This window comes from Canis lupus, chromosome 7 (genome assembly GCF_011100685.1).
Source record: "Canis lupus familiaris isolate Mischka breed German Shepherd chromosome 7, alternate assembly UU_Cfam_GSD_1.0, whole genome shotgun sequence".
NCBI lineage: Eukaryota > Metazoa > Chordata > Mammalia > Carnivora > Canidae > Canis > Canis lupus.
This window is the reverse complement of record NC_049228.1, coordinates 19713395-19736642: the sequence shown is the minus strand read 5'-3', so window position 1 is coordinate 19736642 and position 23248 is coordinate 19713395. Positions and strand designations below refer to the sequence as shown.

General features: G+C 35.6%; 1 protein-coding gene across 9 annotated transcripts in view; it reads right to left on the bottom strand.

The window, feature by feature from the left end:
- Positions 1-23248, bottom strand: part of PLA2G4A (phospholipase A2 group IVA) — a 151277-nt gene that overhangs the window by 103526 nt on the left and 24503 nt on the right. For 8 of the 9 annotated variants that reach the window (XM_038542331.1, XM_038542332.1, XM_038542330.1 and 5 more), the window contains 2 exons: positions 19139-19241; positions 5953-6034 (listed from right to left, as the gene is read on the bottom strand). In XM_038542331.1, coding sequence (XP_038398259.1) covers positions 5953-6034; positions 19139-19171 — 115 coding nt within the window. In that variant the 5' untranslated portion in view covers positions 19172-19241. Of the gene's footprint in view, positions 1-5952; positions 6035-6152; positions 6287-19138; positions 19242-23248 lie in introns of those variants that run through there. The other variant, XM_038542337.1, reaches the window with a different exon arrangement.

Sequence of the window (23248 nt, the reverse complement as noted above, 5' to 3'; positions counted from 1 at the left end):
TCAAGCTGAAAAAAACAAAGATCCAGCAATATGCTCAACACAGAAATTCACAGTGGAATTTATGGATTTTATTTAAGAAATAAATGTCTTCTGGGATGCCTCGTTGGTTCAGTGGTTGAGCATCTGCCTTCGGCTCAAGGCGTGATCCCAGGGTCCTGGGATCAAGTCCCGTATCAGGCTCCCCACAGGGAGGCTGCTTCTCCCTCTGCCTATGTCTCTGCCTCTCTCTGTGTCTCTCATGAATAAATAATATAAAACCATTACAAAGAAAGAAATAAAGAAAGTCTTCTGATGTTGGTATCTGAAATAATTTTAACAACAATAGGTAATTATTAAGGGTGTACTATGCATCAGGTATGTGAGTGCTATGAATTCAATCATTCAATTCTCATAACATTTCTATGCTGAAAAAAGGAGACAGAAAATTTGCTCAAGGACATGGGACTAGTGAGTAGTGTTTTGCCTCTGGAGACCATGTTCTTTCATACATATACTCTGCCTCCTCCTTAGAAATTTGATCACTGTGATAAGAGTGTCTACCAGGAGGGATAATACATTTTCTTAAAAAAAAAAAAAGATTTTAATTATTTATTTATTTGAGAGAGAGAGAGAGCAAGCATGAGTGGGGAGGAGGGGCAGACGGAAAGGGAGAAACAGACTCCTCACTGAGCACAGAGCCCGATGTGGGGCTCCATCCCAGGACCCCGGGATCATGACCTGAGATGAAGGCAGACACTTAACCAACTGAGCCATCCAGGTGTCCCAATAATATATTTTCAAAGTAATTTCTACATTGCTCTTGGTGCTGATGAAGATTCTCAAAAAATTAAGTAATGTTTCTGCACATACACACCCAACACCCTGTCTCCCAGGCTAACATTTATGAATAGAAAAGTTTGAATTCTAAGCTGCTTTCCCAGGGAATTATTGACACTATGTGTTGAGAGTCATGTCCCTTGAAGAGGCTAAATCCTCTCGGTGTTTCTTGACATGAGGGGTCAAGGCTACTCCTTGTGAGAGCAAGACTGGAGGAACGAGGGAGACCTTTCCCATATCTACTGAATCAGAATCTGCACTTTGACTGGGAACCCCTGGTGATTCATAAAGACATTAATTTTTGAAAAGCACTACTGGGGAGATTAGGTCAGCCTTGGACCTGCAAATGGCACAGCTGTTTAAAAATCAGGAACTTGGTCTAGATCTTGCTATGAGTTTCTCTCCAATAAAACACCATTTACCCACAGAGACAGACATTATGAAAAACAAAAGCTTGAGGTTCTTAAGAAAACCTTCAAAGAGTACCTTAGGATATTAAGCAATACAACTTTATAAAAATTGGTTTCAATACAATGAGTTCATAATTCTCCCAAGTATATTTATTTTTTCTTAAAGTTTAAATGTTGGAATTAAGCTCTGTGTTCTCCTAAATACTTAAGGAAAGTCGATCCATCCGCAATCCTACAACTGTCCTTGAAAACCCTAATGTTGATGATGATAGTTCTGTAAAGAGAAAGAGTTCAGTGTCCATTAAGACCAGACAGGAATCTTTAGTATATATGCTTAATTAGGATATTAAAAATATTTAACACTGGTGGGGCTCCTGCGTGGCTTAGTAGGTTGAGCGTCCAACTCTAGTTCTTGGCTCAGGTCATGATCTCAGGGTAGGGGGATGGCACTCTGAGTTGGGCCCTTCACTCAGCAGGAAGTCTGCTGGAGATTCTCTCTCTCTGTTCCTCCCCTCACCACCCCATGCTCGCTCTCTCTTTCTCTTGCAAGTAAATACATCTTTAAAAAAGAGGTAAACAAAAAGACAATGGTATCCATTTTCTGATTTCATCTTAGAGAATGAAACATGACTAGTTCTGAATTCTGAGACTAGCCTCCCTTATGATATATGATCAGTGTTTTCCTCAACACTTTTTAAAAGGAGCAGAAACGCAGTGAGGTAGCTAAAACATTTTTGCCAGCTCTCTCATTCCATTTTAAAATCAGGTTTGAGGCCAGGGGTGTATGCTTTTTGTTTCACATATGTACAAAGTGTATTACCAACTGAAATTTTATGGTCACTGTAGTCATTTGCAAATATGTAACTTCTATTAGAAGAAGAAAGGAACAATAACGAATGCAAAGTTTAATCAGATATCCATCCAACACCTGCACCTGGTGCAATGTTAATATGCTCCTGGCTACATGTTAAATCTAACTACAACTTCCTATAGCTTTATTTATTTATTTATTTATTTATTTATTTATTTATTTATTATTTTTTTTAATAAGGCAGAGCTATTTTTTTAAAAAAGATTTTATTTATTTATGCATGAGAGACAGAGAGAGAGAGACAGAGGGAGAGAAGCAGGCTCCATGCAGGGAGCCTGATGCGGAACTCGATCCAGGGTCTCCAGGATCACACCCCGGGCTGAAGGCGGCACTAAACTGCTGAGCCACCGGGACTGCCCTCCTATAGCTTTAAAAGAGTTATGTTAATATTGTCAAATTAATGCAAAGTACTTATTTTAAAAATTAGACTATGGTGAATCAAGTGCAAATACGAACTTCAAACTACCTTTTCATATGACATGAGCATAAGAATACAAGGAAGGGTTAGCATGGGGATACAGGTATAAATGATACATTTGACCACACAAGTAAGATTAGCAACCAGGTCTGGGAAGCAGCTGTCCTGTTCTTGGCTGGCCCAAGGCCCTCAGATGAAAACAAGGAAATATGTCAGATGTTATGATTACAAGGTCAGCTCTGACCCCTCAGAAGACAGTTCATGGGGTGCTGCTAATTTTATTATGCTGGTTTAGCAATTTAATACATTATTTTTAAGTGGTGATAATTAGAACTAGATGATTTATCAAGGGACAAAATAAGAAACTGATATCAACTTAGTATTATCTCATAAAAAGAAAAATGTAGATACAGACATTTTACCAGGAATCAATAATTTATTTGATTTGTGTGGCACCCTTGAGAAAGCCCCCACATACAAAGAAAACCAAAAAACCCAATAGTAATCTGTCATTTCTCTTTACCAACATGTAAAACTTTATGGAAATTTGCCTTTTTAAATAAATGCAGATACTATCAAGAGCAGAAGAGAGTGTAAGTTTCTGTTATGATGGTCTTCACAGACCTTACAATATTTTTTGTAGCTTTATCCTTGTCCATATTGAAAGAACTTCCACATATAAAGATCCCAAATTCAGTTTACTTGGTAATTCATATTGATCCAGCTCACCAACCAATATCAGCAAAACCCCTCTTAGAAAAGTGACAGTTAATGCCAATACCTTTCCTCACTGTGATAATCTCCTACAACTGCTCAAAAATAAAGTGCTTGGCACTATGTATCATCCCTTCACTTTTTCACACTAACGTTCTTGCTAAACTCATTTCTCTAAGACTTTCTCTTGTTTTTCCTTCTTTCCTGCTCCTGACTTTCCATAAACTCAATAAGTTGATATAAAGACTTGGCAACAATTCCCTCCTCCACACTCCAAAAAAAAAAAAAAATCATGTAATAATTCAAGTGAAATAAAATCAAATTACAAATGCTGAATAAAAACATTAGCAGAATGTTGTAACACTGCCCTATCTCCTCTAGTGACTAATCGCCAGTGATTATTCCTTCCATGGGTCCTTCATTTTCCAAAGAAAACTTCTAGAGACCATGGGTCTAACCTGTGCTATACACACTGTGGGGAACCCAAAATGCACCTTTTTCCCTGTTTCATGAGACAAGTTACTACCTCCCGTTCATTCGTATATTATCAGTGTCACTCATGTAGGTTTCAAATAACATTTGCTGCACCACTGTCTCCCCTGCCTTAATTCTTTTCTTTTTCAAAAATTTTATTTATTTGAGTGAGAAAGACAGAGAACACAGTGGGTGGGGGAGGGGCAGAGGCAGAGGGAGAAACAGGCCCCCCACTGGGCAGGGAGCCTGACTCAGGACTGGATTCCAGGACCCTGGGATCATGACCTGAGCAGAAGGCAGACACTTAACTGACTGTGCCACTCAGACACCCCTCCCCTGCCTTAATTCTAAATAAATTCCAAGTGCCTGTGCCTTTGGGGGAAGCAGCTAGGAAATCAAATCCACAGCAGTTGAAGGCGACTCACAGAGTATGGGGTTTGAACTGCTCTTGGGCTCATCTTAAACACAGTGACACCCATTGTCTCTGCTTGGCAGAGTCCAGCACTATGGGAAAGAGTTGCTGCTGCTTTGTATATAACTATATGTTTTTAAAAGTCAAATTAGGTCTGTAACTTGCATGCCTGGCAAGTTCCTGAGATAGGCTTCAGGTGAATTGAGAACAGTTTTTCTAAGACTCAACCTCTTGAACTGGAGAGCCTGTGCCTTTTCTCCAGGGCATGGGGACTATACCAGTTCTTACATATAGCTTCTGATCTGACTTCTCTTTCTCCCAGGGAACTCTTATTTAAATGATGAAAATGCGAAGAATTATTTTTAAAAAAGCAAAATAAGAATCACTTCAGAAGAACATTGACCAGAGAGTGACTAAATGGGTTGGGCTGAGGTAGGGGATAAAATTTAATATATATAAATTCCTGGTCCAGATAAGAGTTGAAGAAATCGTCCTTGTTCCTCCACCTTTTGTGAAAACCTCTTTGCTCATCCAAAACTCTTGCCATTAGATTCTCCGCCCTGTTTCCCATTTTACTTCTTTTAACCACTTCCCACATACTCTTTTTCATTCATTGAAGGCTTGAACACTGAGCTTGTATTTTTCTTTTCTTAGTATTTAACTTTTCTATGTTGGCCTTTTTTCAGCATGAGTTTGACAAGCTCACTTTTATTCTTGTGTTCGGTATTATTTTTATTTCTCTATTCACTATTTTTATTCTTAAAAATAAAAAGTATATCCCACATTTCCCTCTAATATTTTTAACCTATTATGGCCAGGACAAACATTTTTAAAAATGTAGATCCAACCATGTGCCTTGTAACTCAAAGGCCATCAAGTTTTCCCATTGCATTGCTGATGAGATTTCACTCCTGGCCTTTGTCCTATCAGTACCTGTCCCCCTTGTCCTTTGCTATCTGTTTTCTAATATTGCTGAACCTGTGCTAAGTCCTCATGAGCACTCCTCTCCTCTTGTTCTTCTCTCACTCTTGAATATGCAGTTTGCTCAGCCTGGGACCGCTCTGCACTCTCATTGCTGACATTTCCTTCCTCTGAGCACCAGTTTCAAAGTCAGGGCACTCGTCCTAGTTCCCCAGCCCCATTAACTGTAATCTCTGTACTTTCTTGAAAACCTGTGCCGAGGGCTCAATTGCCCATTCCCATGTTTTAGCAATAATCTAAAACTTTGTCAAACTCCTCATCAAAATCCTTATCATTCTTTTTATTCCCACCTTGGTGACATCCAGCCATTTGAGTGGGGAGATGAGCCAGAAAAACTGCTTTTCAAAGCATGGAGAAGGATACTGCCAGCAAGTTAATTCAAATTCCTCAGGCTGTGTGTGGTTCAGGTCCTGTCGAGCTGTGCTACACCAGTTTCTATAGCTATTCCCATACACAGTAAACACACTTAAAGGCATAAGAACTAGAGAAACTGCATTTTTTAATCCTGTAGGCACAGTGCCTTGGAGGCAGCTTGTTTGAAGTCTTGACTCAGCACTCTTTCCAAAATAGAATTAAATAGAATTTATTTTAACTCCAAAAATCTGTATGTCATGAGACTGTAATTTTGCCTGACTCCAAGTACTCTCAATTAATGTAAAGTCAATATAAAACACTATTCCAACAGATAACAGAGAATCAGGGAATCGTTCAAAATGTTATCATTTAAAGATATAGAGAAAGATAACCACATTTGAAAGAGGGACAGCCCCCCCCCCTTTATATCTGAGAATTAGAGCAACTAAAGAGTGAACTATTATTATTCATTTTCAACAGAAAAGCAAATAAGGATACTTACGCATATCACCGAAGGCACCTTTTGTCACTTTGGTGGCACGTAACACCACTACCGTGAATTTGTGGGAATACTGGTGCTCCACCTGGAAATAAATAACAGTAAATTAAAACCAAGCTTCCAATATAGAATCCAGGCAAACCGTTCTCCTTGTTTCCTCGAGACTAGTTAAATATTCAGTTGAAGGGAAGTAACATTCATACCAGAAACATCCTTTGATCCTAGGGCTGCTTCTTATTTGAGTCTCTCCTCGCTCCCACCACGGAATTATTGAGAAGTTTAGATCATGCTTTAAAATGTTACTACAACTCGACTACCGGCAACTTCTTTGCTGACAGGTTTACCAAGCTTGAGGGAAAATGTAAATCAGGACTGCAGGCCTTCTAGGAAGACAATCAGGCTTTGTATTGAATGACAAGGAAGCCCTGGCTTAGAAAGGCAAAGTCTGAGAGAAAGATGTTTGCATTATTCAGATTTGTTTGTTTTTATTGTTACTGTTCAATGAAAGTTTTCTTTGGCAAGACAGTTCCAGAGCAGTATCCAAATCCTTTGGACCTAAGGCAATAACCGGTGAACTACTTACATTAATTGTAATGCATTTGTTATAAACCATATGCAACAATGTTAAAAGATTCTAGAAGACTATTAAATACTTCACCTAAGGAGAAAGTAGTTACCAAACAACTCTATCAACCAAAACAGAATAAGGAAGCAGGAACTCACAAAGTTCTCTGAGCAAGTGAAAATGACAAAGTCCTTATCTAAAGCTCAAACCTGTTTAATCTTAGAAGAGATTACTCCTAGCTTTCCTAACTTCAATAGACTTGCTTAACTGATTTAGAAGTCCATAATTGATTTTAAAGAGCTAAGATACTGACAATACTGACAAATGAGTAGTGAGATACAGGATCAACAGTTGTACAGCATTCAACAGTTTCTGAAGCTATTACTCTGTCAATAGAATAATTTATGTTCAGATTTATAACACAACATCAGGAAGTGGGGTCATGAAAGATGAGCACACTTTGTTTAAAAAGGCAGAGAAGCATGTAAAATGTTTCAAGATAATTCTTATTCAAGTTTATTATTATTATTATTATTATTATTATTATTATTATTATTATTTATGATAGTCACAGAGAGAGAGAGAGAGAGAGGCAGAGACACAGGCAGAGGGAGAAGCAGGCTCCATGCACCGGGAGCCCGACGTGGGATTCGATCCTGGGTTTCCAGGATCACGCCCTGGGCCAAATGCAGGCGCCAAACCGCTGCACCACCCAGGGATCCCCTCAAGTTTATTATTGAAGAGAAATACCATCTATGTCTAGAGGTGCTCTGACTAGCTAAAGTTTTACTCCATATAAGTAAAATGATCAATTTACAAATGAAATGAATGCTTATTTTTAAAAAGTGTGTTGTATTAAAAAAGAAGTGTGTTGCTTTATACAATCAAAACTCACACACACTACCCCACCAAAAAAAAAAAAAAAAGAAAAAAAAGGAATCCACTATCATAGTTGGAGACTTCAAAAAACCTCTATTAGAAATAGATCTAAAAAAAAAAGAAAGAAGAAAGAAAGAAGAAAAAGAAAGAAGAAAGAAAGAAAGAAGGAAAGAAAGAAAAAAGAAAGAAAGAAAGAAAGAAAGAAAGAAAGAAAGAAAGAAAGAAAGAAAAAAAAGAAAAAAAGAAAAAAAGAAATAGATCTATCAGGAAGAAAATTAGTAAGGACAAGTTGAACTCAACAGGAGCATCAGTCAACTAGACATAATTGACATCTATGGACTACTTCATCCAAGAGCAGAACACACATTTTCTTAAGATCATGTGGAATAATCATGCAATGTGTACTCTCAGACCACATGGAATTAAATTGGAAAACAAAATACAATGATAGCTGGAAAATCACGGAGTACTTGGAGTTTAAATAACACACTTAAATTTATTTATTTTTTAAAGATTTTATTTATTTATTCATGAGCGACACAAACAGAGAGAGAGAGGCAGAGACAGGCAGAGGGAGAAGCAGGCTCCAAGCAGGGAGCCCGACGTGGGACTCGATCCTGGGTCTCGAGGATCACACCCCGGGCTGAAGGCTGCGCTAAACTGCTGGGCCACCAGGGCTGCCCTGGACTTTCCCTTTAAAGGCCATACACACATATACCAGTAAATTAACACCAGGTACCATGAGAATGAAATGGTTTCTTTCTTTTTTTTTCTTTTTTTCTTTTTAAGATTGTGTTTATTCACTCATGAGAGAGACACAGAGAGGCAGAGACACAGGCGGAGGGAAAAGCGGGCTCTATGCAGGGAGCCTGAAGTGGGACTCGATCCTGAGTCACCAGGATCAGGCCTTAGGCTGAAGTTGGTGCTAAACTGCTGAGCCACCCTCGCTGCCCAATAACACACTTTTAAATAACACATATATCAATGAAGAAGTCTCAGGAGAAATTTTTAAATATCTGCAACTAAATGGAAATGAAACTATAACCTATCAAAATTTGAGGGATGCAGTGAAAGTAGTGCTTAGAAGGAAATTAAGTAATACATATACTGACATACATATTATTTCATACATATGGATGTTTCATATATTATTTCATTATATGCATTTATCCAAAGAAGATCTAAAATCAATCATCTAAGTGTCTACTAGAAAAATAAAAGCAAATTAAATTCAAAATAAGCAGAAGAAAAATAGTAAAAATTAGAGTAGGAATGAATAAAAATGAAAGTGGAAAATCAATAGAGAAAATCAATGACACTAAAAATTAGTTCTTTGAATAGAACAACAAAATTGATAAGCCTCTAACCAGACTAAATAAGGATAAAGAGAGCACAAATTATAAATATCATAAATAAATGTGAGAAGCTCACTCCAGTTTCTGGAGAGCAAAGGGATAATAAAGAAATACTATGAGCAACTCTAAGCCCACATTTAATAATCTAGATGGAATGGGCCAATTCCTTGAAAGACATTATCTGCCAAAACTCACACTAGTGGAAACAGGCAATCTGAATAGGCCTATAAAGAAACTGAGTCAATACTTAACCTTCCAAAACAGAGAGCACCAGGCCCAGATGGATTCACTGCTAAATTCTACTACTTAAGAAAGAAATTACACCAATACTCTCCAATCTCTCCTGGAAGATAGAAGCAGAAGAAATAGTACCTAACTTATTTGATGAAATGAAAATTTAGGTATAAATTTTTTTAAATGTACAAAATCTACATGAGGAAGACTATAAAACTCTGATGAATGGAAAGCAATGAAGAAATAGAGAGATATCCTACGTTGATGGATAGAAGACAAAATATTGTCAAAATGTCAGTTCTTCAGAAATTGATATATAAATTCAGTACAATTCCAATCCAAATCCCAGCAAGTTATTTCGTGCATATCAATATACTAATTCTAAAGCTTATATGGACAGTCAAAAGGCCCAAAAGAGCCAATACAATACTGAAGAACCAAATGGGAAGACTGATGCTACCTGACTTTAAGATTTATTATAAAGCTACAGTAAACAAAACAGTATAGTATTGGTGAAAAAATAGACAAATAGATCAACAATACAGAATAAAGACCTTAGAAATAGACTAACACAAATATAGTCAACTGATCTTTAACAAAGGAGCAAAGAGGCAATATGATGGAAAAAGGATAATCTTTTAACAAATGGTGCTAGAACTAGACATTCACCTGCAAAGAAATAATAAAATAAAATAAAATAAAATAAAATAAAATAAAATAAAATAAAATAAAATAAAATAAAATAATAAATTCTAGACAAAATGATACTTGCCCCTAAAAAGAGAATAAGTGCTCTTGAAAAACCAACTTAGAGCTTAGCTTTCTCTACTAAAGTGAATTCTTCAGTAATAAATATTATATGTACACATCCTCCCAAAATCATCTATACTCTTCTTTTCATACCCTAGAACTTCTAATACCACATGAGTTTTCAAAGGCCTACAAATTCCCTAATGACAAAAAATTATTAGCAATAATCTTCACTATTATTTAACATGATTTTTTAAATTACTGCAGATGTATTTATGTCAAATGTTTATTTATAACATATACCGAGGGGTGCCTGGCTTGCTCAGTCAGTGGAGCATGCAACTCTTGATCTCTGGGGTTGTGGATTTGAGCCCCACATTGAGTGGAGTGATTAATTAAAATAAAATCCTTTAAAAAATGTCAACACTATAAAAAAAATAACATACAGAGAGATGATAATGTCATAAGGATTCACTGAGTATGAACCATGTTACATATTCTTCTAGATGCGAATTCTCATTTAATTTTTGCAACAATCCTATATAATAGGCATTATTTGTAGTTATATAAGACTAAAGTGAGATTTTGAGAGGTTAAATAATTTCCCAGCATCTCATAGATAGTAAAAATTAAAGTTATATTAGAATCCATTCTTGTTGTCGTCATTGTCCTCACTCTGTATATTCCTTTACTTACACAGAGACTAACACCAAACATCAATACCTTAACAGTGAAAAAAAGTTGTTTCCATTTATCAAAGTGAGTAGTTATAATCAGTCTATTATATCTGTAGTTGATCTGAAGTTCCTCTGGTAACTGAGTTACTTCCTCTATCGTTCAGCTCTGTTTTAATCTGCTTTTATTTCCATTAGCCTCAACCCTGTCTTAACTATAATGAATGAAATACTTGCATACTCTTCAGAGGAAATAAGGGGCAATTCAACCTTCTTGGTTTTTATAAGTTAATTTTGGAAACCATAAATCTTCAGATTATCTGTAAGTTATTTTCAGAACAGGAGCGTCAAAATCACGCTCTAAGAGCTGTAAAGATTATAGTATCTATAAAGTAAGTACAAACTCTTGGAGTAAAATGTTTAGTGTTAATCAAGAACTATCCAAATATCTTTTGATAATTCTCGTTTCCTGGGGCCAGTATCACATATAAATTCAAACTAGTATGGATGAGGCTAGCTTTCAACTTGGATAGGAGACTTTTGGTTATGTCTCAGAGGTGGTACCAAAGGAAATGATATTATTGACTCCACAACCATTGTTCTCTGAGGAAACTAATGACTCAGCACAATGGTAGCTGGCAAAAAAGAGATGCCATATTTCAATTGAGATGTCAAATATTAGCTCAATACACTGACTCAGCCACAAGATTAAGCTTTGCCTTCAGGTCTTGGATTACCTTTCTTGAGTGTCTTTTTTTCATCCCTAATCTTTTCCATAGTGAAAATCACAACCCTTTTTCTTTTCACAATTACAATTTCCCAGTCATTAGGAAAATAGCTACTGTATTAAATTCATTCTGGAGAATTATATTACCATCTATAACTAAAATGATTCGGCTTTGGCAAAAAGAACCAGTCAGCTGGTACAAAATCAATTTGATGATTGTTCTAACCTGTTGAAAGTTCTATTGTTACAAAGAAGAACCAAAGAAACAATCATAAAATAAATCTGATGGAAGAGAAGGAAGATTCTGCATGCAAATAAATATCTTTCTTTCTCTACTTAACTGCCATTGCCTAACTTTAACTCAAACTAAAACCAGTCTGTTAGTATGATAAAGACTGGAGAATCTCATTTACTGAACCCAGAGATTGCAATCATCACAATCAGCAACAGACAATTTCAGACAGATCTCAGAAATGTTTTTAAAAGAATTGCTGCACGGATGTCATCTAAGAGGTAGGATAGTTTTTTGTTTTTTTTAGATAAGATACCTATTTTTAGTTTCATTTCCTGGTGTGGAGTTTCATTCTAATACTTTGAGAGGCACAGGTATTGTGTTACTCTTTTTTTTTTTTTTTTTTTTAAGAGCGTCCAATTTATCTACTAAAAATCTATAATGCTACCTAAACTTGCTTTGAGAATTCTCAGTCATGGATTGCCATAAGCACAAATTATCCTAATGTCCCAAACACGTAATTTGTCAATAGAATTTGTTAGCTCTAGCAGAGCTAGATTTTTCTTTATTAAAAGAAAATCATAATCAGAAATAAGACTTGGGTTTCTTCTCTCTAGTGAACAGGAAGATTTCCCCACTTACACAACAAATATATATCAAATACAGTAATAACATATCATAATAAATGATTACTGAGACTGCTTTAGCAGAAAACTAGTACAAAAAAAATTTGATAGTGACATAGCTTGCATCTAAAATAGTCACTTAATGGCATATTCACCATAAATTTATAGTGACTACAACATCTCCAAGATACCTAAAATTCAAGTCACTCAAATTTTTAGCACCTAAATCTTATTTTCTAAAAATATTTTATTTATTTGAAAGACAGAACACAAGCAGGGGGAGGCAGATGTGCAGAGGAAGAAGAAGAAGCAGACACTCTGCTGAGCTGGGAGCCTGATGTGGGGCTTGATCCCTGGACCCTGGGATGATGACCTAAGCCAAAGGCAGGCATCCCAGGGGGAATTCCACTTGTAATAATGGTAGATTAAACAGTCATAAGATACTTCCTACATAAATACTTCTCACAAAAAATAACTAAAAACTGAATAAGTTTTTACAAAATAAATAAAGATTTTCTGACTGACCTCGGGGTGCTCAGATCAAACATTACTTCTGGGTGTGTCTGTGAGGGTCTTTCCAAACGAGATTAAATTTGAATCAGTGACTCAGAAAAGTGGATGGCCTTCCCCAGTGTGGACTGGCATCCTCCAATTTGTCCAGGGCCTGAATAGAACAAGAGGGATTTGCCTCTTTTCTTCCAGTCTTACTGCTCAAACTGAACTGCTGCATTTCAGCTTCTGATGTTGGATGGCTATTTATACCATTAGCCCCCTGGGTTCTCAAGCTTCCTGTAGTGGACTGAATTATACCCCTGTCTTTCCTGGGTCTCCAGTCTGCAGATGGAAGACTGTATGACTTTGCAGCCTTCATAACCATTTGAGACAAGTCTTCAAAATAAATCTCCATGTCTAGATTGACCTGCTATGGTCTGAATGTTTGTGTTCTTCTAAATTCGTATGTCGGAATCCTCACCCCTCAAAGATTACAAGATGAGAGCTCTGGGAAGTGTAAGGAACTCTCAGGAATGGATTAGTGCCTTTATTAAAGAGAATCTAGACAGACTCCTTGCCTCTTCTACCTTGTGAGGACAGAGTGGCTGCAAACCAGGGAAGAAAGCCCTCACCAAATGCAACTTATGCTGGTGCCTTGATCTTGGACTTCCCAGCCTCCAGAACTCTGAGCAATAAACTTCTGTTGTTTAGAAGCTAAATTAAGATTCTATCTATCTCCCTCTCTATTTCCTCTTGATTCTGTGTCCCTAGAGAACACAGAATAACATAGCAGCAAAGAAAGGCCTTAACTACCAGGGAAGAGATCAAAAAGCCAAAGAAAGCACAAAAAACCTAGAGTGGTAAGCACAGTTTTGCTGCAGGAGCATTTCGTGACCCAGAGAGGAGGTAGCTGAGACTGAGCTGCCTTGAGAGAGTGTGAGCCTTCTAAGGATTAGGACCCTAGTAAACCACCCTCCTGTTTTAAGTCGAAAATTCCATAGACTGCACCTTAAAGAATAACTGGTATCAGGGAAAGGTTAGAAGCTTATCACTAACCATCCTCTTTTTCACTTTTGTACAAAACAACAACAAATACGCTATTTCATAAAAACTCATTATTAGTTTTGCACAGTGCTAGGCTTTTGCTATAGGAGTTTTGCCACCTTTATGTTTTTTGTTGTTGTTGTTGTTGTTTTGTTTTGTTTTTTTTATTTCTCAATAGCAGATGTCCCTTGGCTGGAAAGAACTTTCTTTACTGTGTCTAGAGAATACTTTATACACATAATAACTTATTATTTCTAAGAACCTTGTGAAGCAGACACAGCAGGTACTATTCATACCCTGTTTTCCACAAGAAGGAGCTAAAACTCAGTTTAAGTGCTCATGAGCACGTAACTGAAGACAGGAACTACCACTAGAATACTAGTTCTTTGATTACTTACCCAGTGTTGCTCACCCCCCACTATGTTACTATAATAATCTAGAATAGTATCTTTCTACCTTCTTGGTAAAATTTCCAGTCACCCCACAAAGATGTTTTTTCAAAAGGCTCCTGTATTTTAGCAGGCATTCATGCTAGCCTACCCATGTGGTTGGCTATGTCTAATGTGAAGACAACCTTAGTTTCTGTGGATGTGGGACAGTGGCCCTCCATTGCTAATAAGTGGTGGGAAGAGGTGTGGATTCTTTTTCACTCCAGGGAAGTGACTCATTTGCAGAGTAAAAAGATGGAAATTTTTATAAATGATTTATCCTTGACCTATCCTTGTAAAATTGGTCCAAGAGAATTTCAATAAATCCTGGAGACATAAACATCCTTCAGGCTAGGAAGTTATTCACAATGACTCTAATCATATGGAAACTGAATTCTGCGATATGTTTATCACTCCATTTTGTACCAAGTTCCTAAAAGCCAGCCCTGGAAGAAAGAGAACCTGCTGGCTGTCAATTGCTGCATCAGCCCATGGGATTCCCCAACATGTCACTGCATCACAGGTGTAGTGAAAATAAGGCCTATCTTGTGTGCCTTGAGGCACCCAAAACTATGTTGACCAGTCTGGCACCACTCATTACAAGTTAGCTGACTTAGTTTGCCCCATTTTTCCTTTTTACTAAAATTGTTCTGTGTTGAGTATGCTGACTTACATAGATTTTGAAAAGTATCTTTCTGTGGAAACTAGAACAGGGAATTTTGTCACTAACACAATTTACATAGATATACACACTCACAGTCTTCTTCATACATACACAGAAAGAATGAGAGCAAAACTACAAAGCTCTTAGGGATCCCCAATTAAAAGTGCTATAAATGTCCCACTCTGACACTGGGAAAGGTAACAGAAACTGTGATACAGATCTGTGGTTTGCATGCTTCATCATATCACGATGCCACATAGGCAATTACTATGTCCTAAATATTTAGCTCTAGCTCAAATTTGCTAGAAAAGGTGACAGCAATGAGTTTTAACATATCCAGAAGCAGTTTGATTTTTAAATAAACTCTGCCATGTTAAAAGGAGAAATTAAATGGCCAGTTCACAAGGTCATCTGACAAGTGATGTGTGGGGACTGTACAGTGGTCACTAATAAGACCTGGTCAGATTTAGGTAGGAGAGTGAAGGACATTTGAAATGAGGATATTCTTTGAAGTGTATTATACTCCAACCATACTGAACTTCTTTCATTTTCGTAAGTTAGCTTTCTCATCTCCAGACTACCTCACATTTGCTTTTTTCCAATCCAGAAAAGAAGTAATGTTCTCCCTCTCCACTTAACTTGTACTAAACTGTCAGGTCTATGCTTATACGTCACTCCCACTAGGAATTTCAGGAGGATTCCTATTATTAGTTATTCATGTTGTATATTCCCAGAGTAATCTTCATTGTCTCTAATCAGAGCCCTTTCTAAAAGTACGGTTAGTGTTAGATGAATGGTTTTTCTGCTAGCCATAAGGTCAGTTCAGGGAATATGTCTGACACACTTTTGCAACCCCAGTACCTATTCACAACTGACAGGGAGTGGTACACAATGGGCAAACAATGAATAATTTTAAGTGCTCAGGGAAAAAATAAAATAAAATATTTTTAGAGGCAGAATGAATTGAAAGTTCAAATGTTAGCATTCAAAATTATTGTTGGTCTTTGTCTTAAGCTCAGGGTTATAGACCTTAACCTTACCTTCTTCTTCCTTTTCAGTTCTTAGTGCTGAATTTCATGCTAAAGTTTAAGAATGCACACATTGATTAAATTCTCTGAGAGTTATAGAATTCATAACTTGTCTTGAGGTGGTGGGGTAAGAAAGAAATTAATCTGCACATAACATATAGAAACTTCATTTATATCAAAAAACAATTTTATTTCGTTGTTTAAATACATGTATAGAAAACCATAATTGTAAAAAAAAATAAAAAAAAATAAAAAGAAAACCATAATTGTGGAAAGTAGGATATTGTTTCAAAAAACAAAGATCATCTCATTTTATTTTATTTTATTTTTTTTTTTTTAATTTTTATTTATTTATGATAGTCACAGAGAGAGAGAGAGAGAGGCAGAGACACAGGCAGAGGGAGAAGCAGGCTCCATGCACCGGGAGCCTGACGTGGGATTCGATCCCGGGTCTCCAGGATCGCGCCCTGGGCCAAAGGCAGGCGCTAAACCACTGCGCCACCCAGGGATCCCGATCATCTCATTTTAAACTCTGATTATATGCTTTTAACAAACATCACACCTTAAATATAAGGAAAAGTATAAATTTGAACATAAAAGGATGCATACACTAATCAAAGAAATTGGAAAGGGTCAAAATAATAAAAGACAAAGTAAAATTTAATCTAATAACAAAAGTTGTTATTAGAGATAAAAAAAGGACTTACAATGATAAAACATCAATTAGACAGAAAAATATATCATCCAGAAGTTATATGAACTAATAACATATCTTCAAAATCCATAAAGCAAAGGTAGAAAATGAAACATATTGTTGTACATGGAACACTTAGCAAAATAGACAATATGCTAGGCCAAAATTATCTATAAGCATATTACAAACAACAGAAAATCATGCAGAGTATGTTCTCTGAATGTACTGGTATTAGATTAGAAATCAAAGACAATTGTTTGAAAATTAATATAAAACGTGTCTAAGTATCCCATGAGTCAAAAGACAGATGAAATAAAAATATTTTTCAGTTAGCAATTATGAAAATATGGTATTTCCAAACCTATGTGCTACATCTAAAGTAGATGGTCTACAATTAATAAAGCTTGAAAGATAAATATTTAAAAATTTAAAAGGAAGAAATAAAATTGGCATTATTCACAGATAACAGTAATGTATAAGTTGAAAATCCAAAAGAATCTAAAACTATTAAAATTAATAAAGAAATTCAGTAAATTTACTGGATCTACAAAAATCAATTGTATCTTGATATGAATGCAAACTAATTGGAAAATAAAATCTACATATAATGACACTAAAACATCAACTATCAAGAAATACAGTTAAAAAAAGATATATAGTAATCCCTCTGTAGCCTCAGGGGATACATTCCAAGCAACCTCCCTGCCACCCCACCATGAATGCCTGAAACTGTGGATAGTACAAACTCCCTGTATACTGTTTGTTTCCTATACACGCATACCTATGATAAAATTTAATTTCTCTATTAGACACAGTAAGAAATTAAATAACTAATAATAAAATAGAACAACTATAATAATATACTGTGATAAAGGCTAAGTGAATGTGCTCTCTCTCTCAAAGTGTCTTGTATTGTACTCACACTCCTTCTTGTGGTGATATGAGATGATAAAATGCCTAGGTGATGAGATGAAGTGAGTGAACGACACAGGCTTTGTGAGGTAATAGTGTTAGGTTACTATTGACCTTCTGAAGATATGTCAGAAGGAGGATCATCTGCTTCTGTATAAAGTCTGACCACGAGACACTGAAATTGCAGGTGTGGGGGTGGGGAATACTATAAAAGATTTCATACTGAAAACTACAATACACTCCTTGGAGAATTAAAGATAATCTAAATAACATTAGTTTTGGATTAGATTCATGGGATATTAATGGGTGGGAAGATTCAACATTATCATATCATCTCTCCCTTAGTTAGTCTATAAAATCATTATAGTGCCAATAAAAATTTCAGTAGTTTTGTGTATGTGTGTGTGTAAATTGACAAACTGATTATAAAATATATGATACATCTCAAAGCTACAGAAATTAAGGTAGACATATTATACAATTGACATTATATAATAAAGCCTAATAGACCAACAGAACAGTATAGAAATCAAGCTACACACATAAGGCTGCTTGATTTACAGTAGAGGCACCACTGCCATTCAGTGAGGAGATGATAAGTTATCAGGGGACTAGATAGCTTGTAGTATATTCGGATAAGGAAATATCACATGGCAATGTAAAAGGGTAGAATTCTGCTGCTTTATAACAACATGAATGAATCTCATGGATTATCTACATGAAGGCCAAAAACAGGCAGCACTTATCTATGGTAAAAGAAGTCAAATATTGGTTACCTTGTGGAGTTTATTGATTGGAAAGGACATAAGCAACTCTTCTGGGTTACTTTTAATGCTGTGTATTTTTATCTGGATGATGGTTTCATGAGCGGAATACATAGGTTCATCCATCAAGCTGAACAACTAAGATTTATGCACTTTATATATGTTAAACCTCAATCAAAAAAAAAAAAAGTCCAAAAGAAAGAGCAGCTTACAAAGAAAAGTTCTTGAGAAGGAACCAATTGCAAGAAAACAGGAAACAGAAACAGAGAAATCTGAAAATTGGAAGAGTTTAAAGAAGAGAATGACCAGTGGGGGTGGGGTGTTGATGGAAGGGTTGTAGTGGTTACTGAAGGGTCCTTTGAATTCAGCACCAAAAGAGGCCCCTGAGGAGGCTTTTTTGTGAATTGGAAAAGCTGAGTCCAGTTTTTAATGATCTGAGTTGTGAATAGAGCACAAGAAAACACTAGAAAACAACTGTAGTATGTTAATCCTTGCTCTCCATGCAGGGACAGAGAAAGGATGGTAGCTAGAGAAGGATGTAGGGTAAGAGAACAAGTGCTTCATTTTAAGTAATAATAAAACTCTGGATTGCTCCTTAATATCCATAAAAACTATTTCCAATCCATAAACCTAACTAGATCTCAATTTCAATCAAAAAAGAAGGTGTATACTTCCAATTAAGTTTTGGAAAAATACATACTAAAATTTGGTTACTCTTTACTATAAACTAACCACCTATTGGTTTAAGCATAGCAAAAGGAAAGGTTTTTTTTTTCTTTTTTTTTTTTCTTTTTTTTTTTGTTTTTTTTTTTTAAAAGGAAAGTTTACAGAATGCTTTACCCTGGCAACACATATCAAAATACAGCCTTCAATTCAATAATTCTTTTATTAGTAGTAAGGGTAGAACATCCATAGGCAGATCATTGCTAAGTGGTAACCTCTTTTTTTATCGTTCCATGGAAGTTCTGTATTGTTACACATGTTTTGGCATTTTTTTCCCCTCCAAGCATCTCTGGTTCTGGATTTGTCATAGACTTTTACTTTATTAGCCAATGCTACCAATACACAGAAGTATATCTCCCTCCCTCCCAGAAAGGACATATAAACAGTAAGTGACTTACTATAATGTGCTGATAAGGATCTATAAATGACATTTTGGTTTTAATTACAGGAAATCTCTTCACACTTCAAAGGTCTTCTCTGGCACTCTAGCTTCTTTAAAACCTACAAAATAAACAATCACTATTGTTAAGCTTCCTCTTGGATGCAGTTCTAAGATTTAAATTATGATAAATATGAATCTTAGGAAGTAAAAGTCCACCCAAGGGAACCAGATAGACTGAGTTCCCAATTGTTTACATGACCGAGTATACACACATAACTTAGGGAAAGGGTAAACATATTTTGATAGTACAGCTAAATTTCCATATTTATTTGTTCAAATTTATTCTGTTAGTAGTTATTAGGAAACTCCAGATTTTTTTTTTTTGCATTGGCCAAGTATTTCATGAGACATTCCTTGAACTTACAAAAAAATTAAAATTATTTTTGTACTGTTTCTCATTAAAAAGCCACATGTCATTGTTTTCTCAATTGGGCCAGTGTAACACAAATTCATAAGAAAGGAACATTTTTTACCTTAGCTATTTGTTAAGAACTTTAAAGATACATTCATATTGAATTTCCACTTCAGCGCTGATATTTTTTAAAAAGTTTACTCATTCTAAAATACCAGTTTAATCTGGAAGCAGTTAAAAAGGAATGAAAAATATGAAAAAATAATGAAAAAATACTTTATATACTTTGCTTTCTTCTACAATTATTCTATAGTATTTAAAATTTAAAAAAATATTCAATAAACATTTTGTTCTTCCATCATAGATATTTTCCCCCAATATATACCTATATGTTAGTATTCTATATGTGTCACATCTAATTTGGAACATCTTTTCAAATGCCTTTGTTGTTTATGATAAATACATAAATTCTAAAACATTTTTATTTCAGAATAAAATGTATTAAAACTTTAAAGTGTTTCTTTTCTTTTTAAACATCACATTTCTAGAGCTATACAAAATAACTCATGGTTAATTTTACAAATATGAACTATGGAAACAAATCAAGAATAAAGTATAATCACGATTTCATTTTGATGTGTAGCCTTCCAGACTATCCAACGCATATTCATATATTTAAAGTAAAAAGGAAAAGAAAGAATTTGAATTTTGTTTTTACACAAATGGGATCTCATGAAGTGCCTTTGAATTTTTAAATTCACTTCATCATTTTTTAAGCAAAAAGAATAGCATCTATTTATCTATTCGTGCCTTTATTTTTAAAGGCTTAACATTTTTTAGAGCAATTTTAAATTCACAGCAAAATTGAGAGGAAGGTACAGAGATCTCCCCATATACTCTCTGCCCCCCAGACCCACATGCAGTGTCTCGCTCCTTACCAACATCCCCTACTATAGTGGGACATTTGTTACAACTGATAAACCTGCACTAATACATCATCATCACCCAGAGACCATAGTTTATCTTAGAGTTCACTCTTCCTGTTCTACATTCTATGGGTTTTGACAAATATATAATGACATGTATCCATTATTATGGTATCATAAGAGTATTTTCACACCGTAAAAAATCTTTGCCTATTCTTTCCTCCTTATCTTTCAACCCCTGGCAATCACCTATCTTTCTACTTGACTCCATTGTTTTGCTTTTTTCAGAATGTCACATAGTGGCAATCACATAGTATGTGATTTTTCACATTGGCTTTTTCAGATTTTCAGATTGGGTTCTTTCACTTAGTAATATGTATTTAATACATTTTCTCCATGTCTTTTCATGGCTTGATAACTCTTTTTTTTTTTTTTTAGATTTATCCATTCACCTACTGAAGAACATCTTGGATGTTTCCAAATTTTAGCAATTGTGAATGAAGCTGCTATAAACATCTATGTACAACTTTTTCTGTGGACATAAGATTGATTTCATTTCCTTTGGGTAAATATCAAGGGGCAAATATATTCTTCTATATGCTGAATCAAATAGAAGAATATGTTTCATTTTATAAGAAACCACCAAACTATCTTTCAGGGTGTCTGTACCATTTTGCATTCCCACGGGAAATACTCAGCAGTTCTGTTGCTCACATCCTCACCTACAGTGTATGTTGTCAGCAGTCTAGATTTTGGCCATTCTAATAGGTATACAGTGGAATCTCACTGTTGTTTTAATTTGCATTTCCCTGATGACATATGATGTGATCTCCTTTTCATATGTTTATTTGCCACCTATCTATCTTCTTTGGTGAAGTGTCTGTTAAGGTCTTTTGTCCATTTTAAAAATCAGGCTGTTAATCTTCTGTTAAATATTAAGAGTTCTGTATATTTTGGATAATAGTCCTTTTTCACATGTGTCTTTTGCATTTTTTCTACCACTCTGGCTTCATTATTTGTAATATGAAAACCATGAAGCTATATTATAAGAAAGATAAAAATCACTCATAGTTCTCTATTTAAAAATTGTATAAAATGAAAATCTCCTTTCTTCCTTGTTCTGGTTCATCAAGAATCATTAATTTTACTAGAAAAAAATATTTTTTAAATAAAACATTTCTTTTAATCACTTACTTTGTAATTACTAAAAGTTGATTTCTATCTTCTTATAATGTACTGTTTCATCTTAATGAAAATGTACATTTTCCCTATATTACCAACCCTTTAGAAGTGAAGCAATTTCTTAACAGAATTCTTCTTTCAAGTACGTGATAGGCCATGTGAAGCTCCTAGACCCAAGAGCATAAAGCCTTTATGTTGCTGCATCACTGGTGATTCCTGAGAATTCCCTTTCCAGAAGCTGAAAAGCCCATATGCTTGTACAGTAATGCCAGGATACTATCAGGGATACAATGCCTGAGGGAAAATCATATTATTTTCTTCATCGAAGCAGCATAATTTGGTCAAAATACCACTAATACCATAATACCATATGGGATTAGAAAGACCTCAATTCAAACTTCAGTTTCACATTTTAAGATCCAGTGTATTCACCATAAATGGGAATAGTACTATGAATGTACTGTATGTTGTAGTGAGGACTAATGAATTAATTATGGTGAAAGGTGCCTGTAACATAGTAAATACTCAATGCATGCAAGCTTTCCTTCTTTAAAATTTTTTTTAAGTTCTGTTTTAATTTCAGTTGGTTAACATGCAGTGTTATATTAGTTTCAAGTTTACAACAGAGTGATTTGGCAATTCCATACATCACCAGGTCCTCATCACCACAAGTCTACACCTTAATCTCCATCACCTATTTCACCCATCCACTACCCCACCTCCCCTCTGGGGACCAACAGTTTGTTTTCTATAGTTAAGTCTGTTTTTTGGATTGTCTTTCTCTCCCTCTTTCTCCCCTTTACTCATTTGTTTTATTTCTCAAATTCCACATATGAGTGAAATCATACGGTATTTGTCTCTGACTTATTTTGCTTAGCATTATACCCTCTAGCTCCATCCATGTAATTGCAAATGATTTCATCCTTTTTCATAGCTGAATATTCCATTGTGTGTATGTATGTATACACACACACACACACACACACACACACACCACCTTCTTTATCCATTCAAAAATTGATGGACACATGGGCTGCTTCCATATCTTGGTTATTGTAAATGCAATAAAAATGGGGGCACATGCATCCCTTCTCAGGGCATGAGATGAAGCCCCACAGTGGGCTCTGCTCTAGGTATGGAGCCTTCTTAAGATTCTCTCTCTCCCTGTCTCTCTGCCCCTTCCCTGAGATCATGACTTGAGCCAAAATCTAAAGTCAGATGTTTAACCAATTGAGCCACTCACGCACCCTGAGAAGTTCTTTATGTATTTTGGATACTAACCCTTTATAGGATATGTCATTTGCAAATTTCTTCTCCCATTCTGTAGGGTGCCTTTTAGTTTTGTTGATTGTTTGCTGAGCTATGTACAAGCCTTTTATTTTGATGAAGTCCCAGTAGTTTTTGCTTTTGTTTCCCTTGCCTCAGGAGACTTATCTAGAGAGAAGTTGCTATGGCCAAGCTCAAAGAGGTTATTGCATGTGTTCTTCTCTGCGATTTTTATGGTTTCAGGTCTCACATTTAGGCCCTTAATCCATTTTGAATTTATTTTTGTGTCTGGTGTAAGAAAGTGGTCCAGTTTTCCCAGCACCATTTACTATCCTTTTTC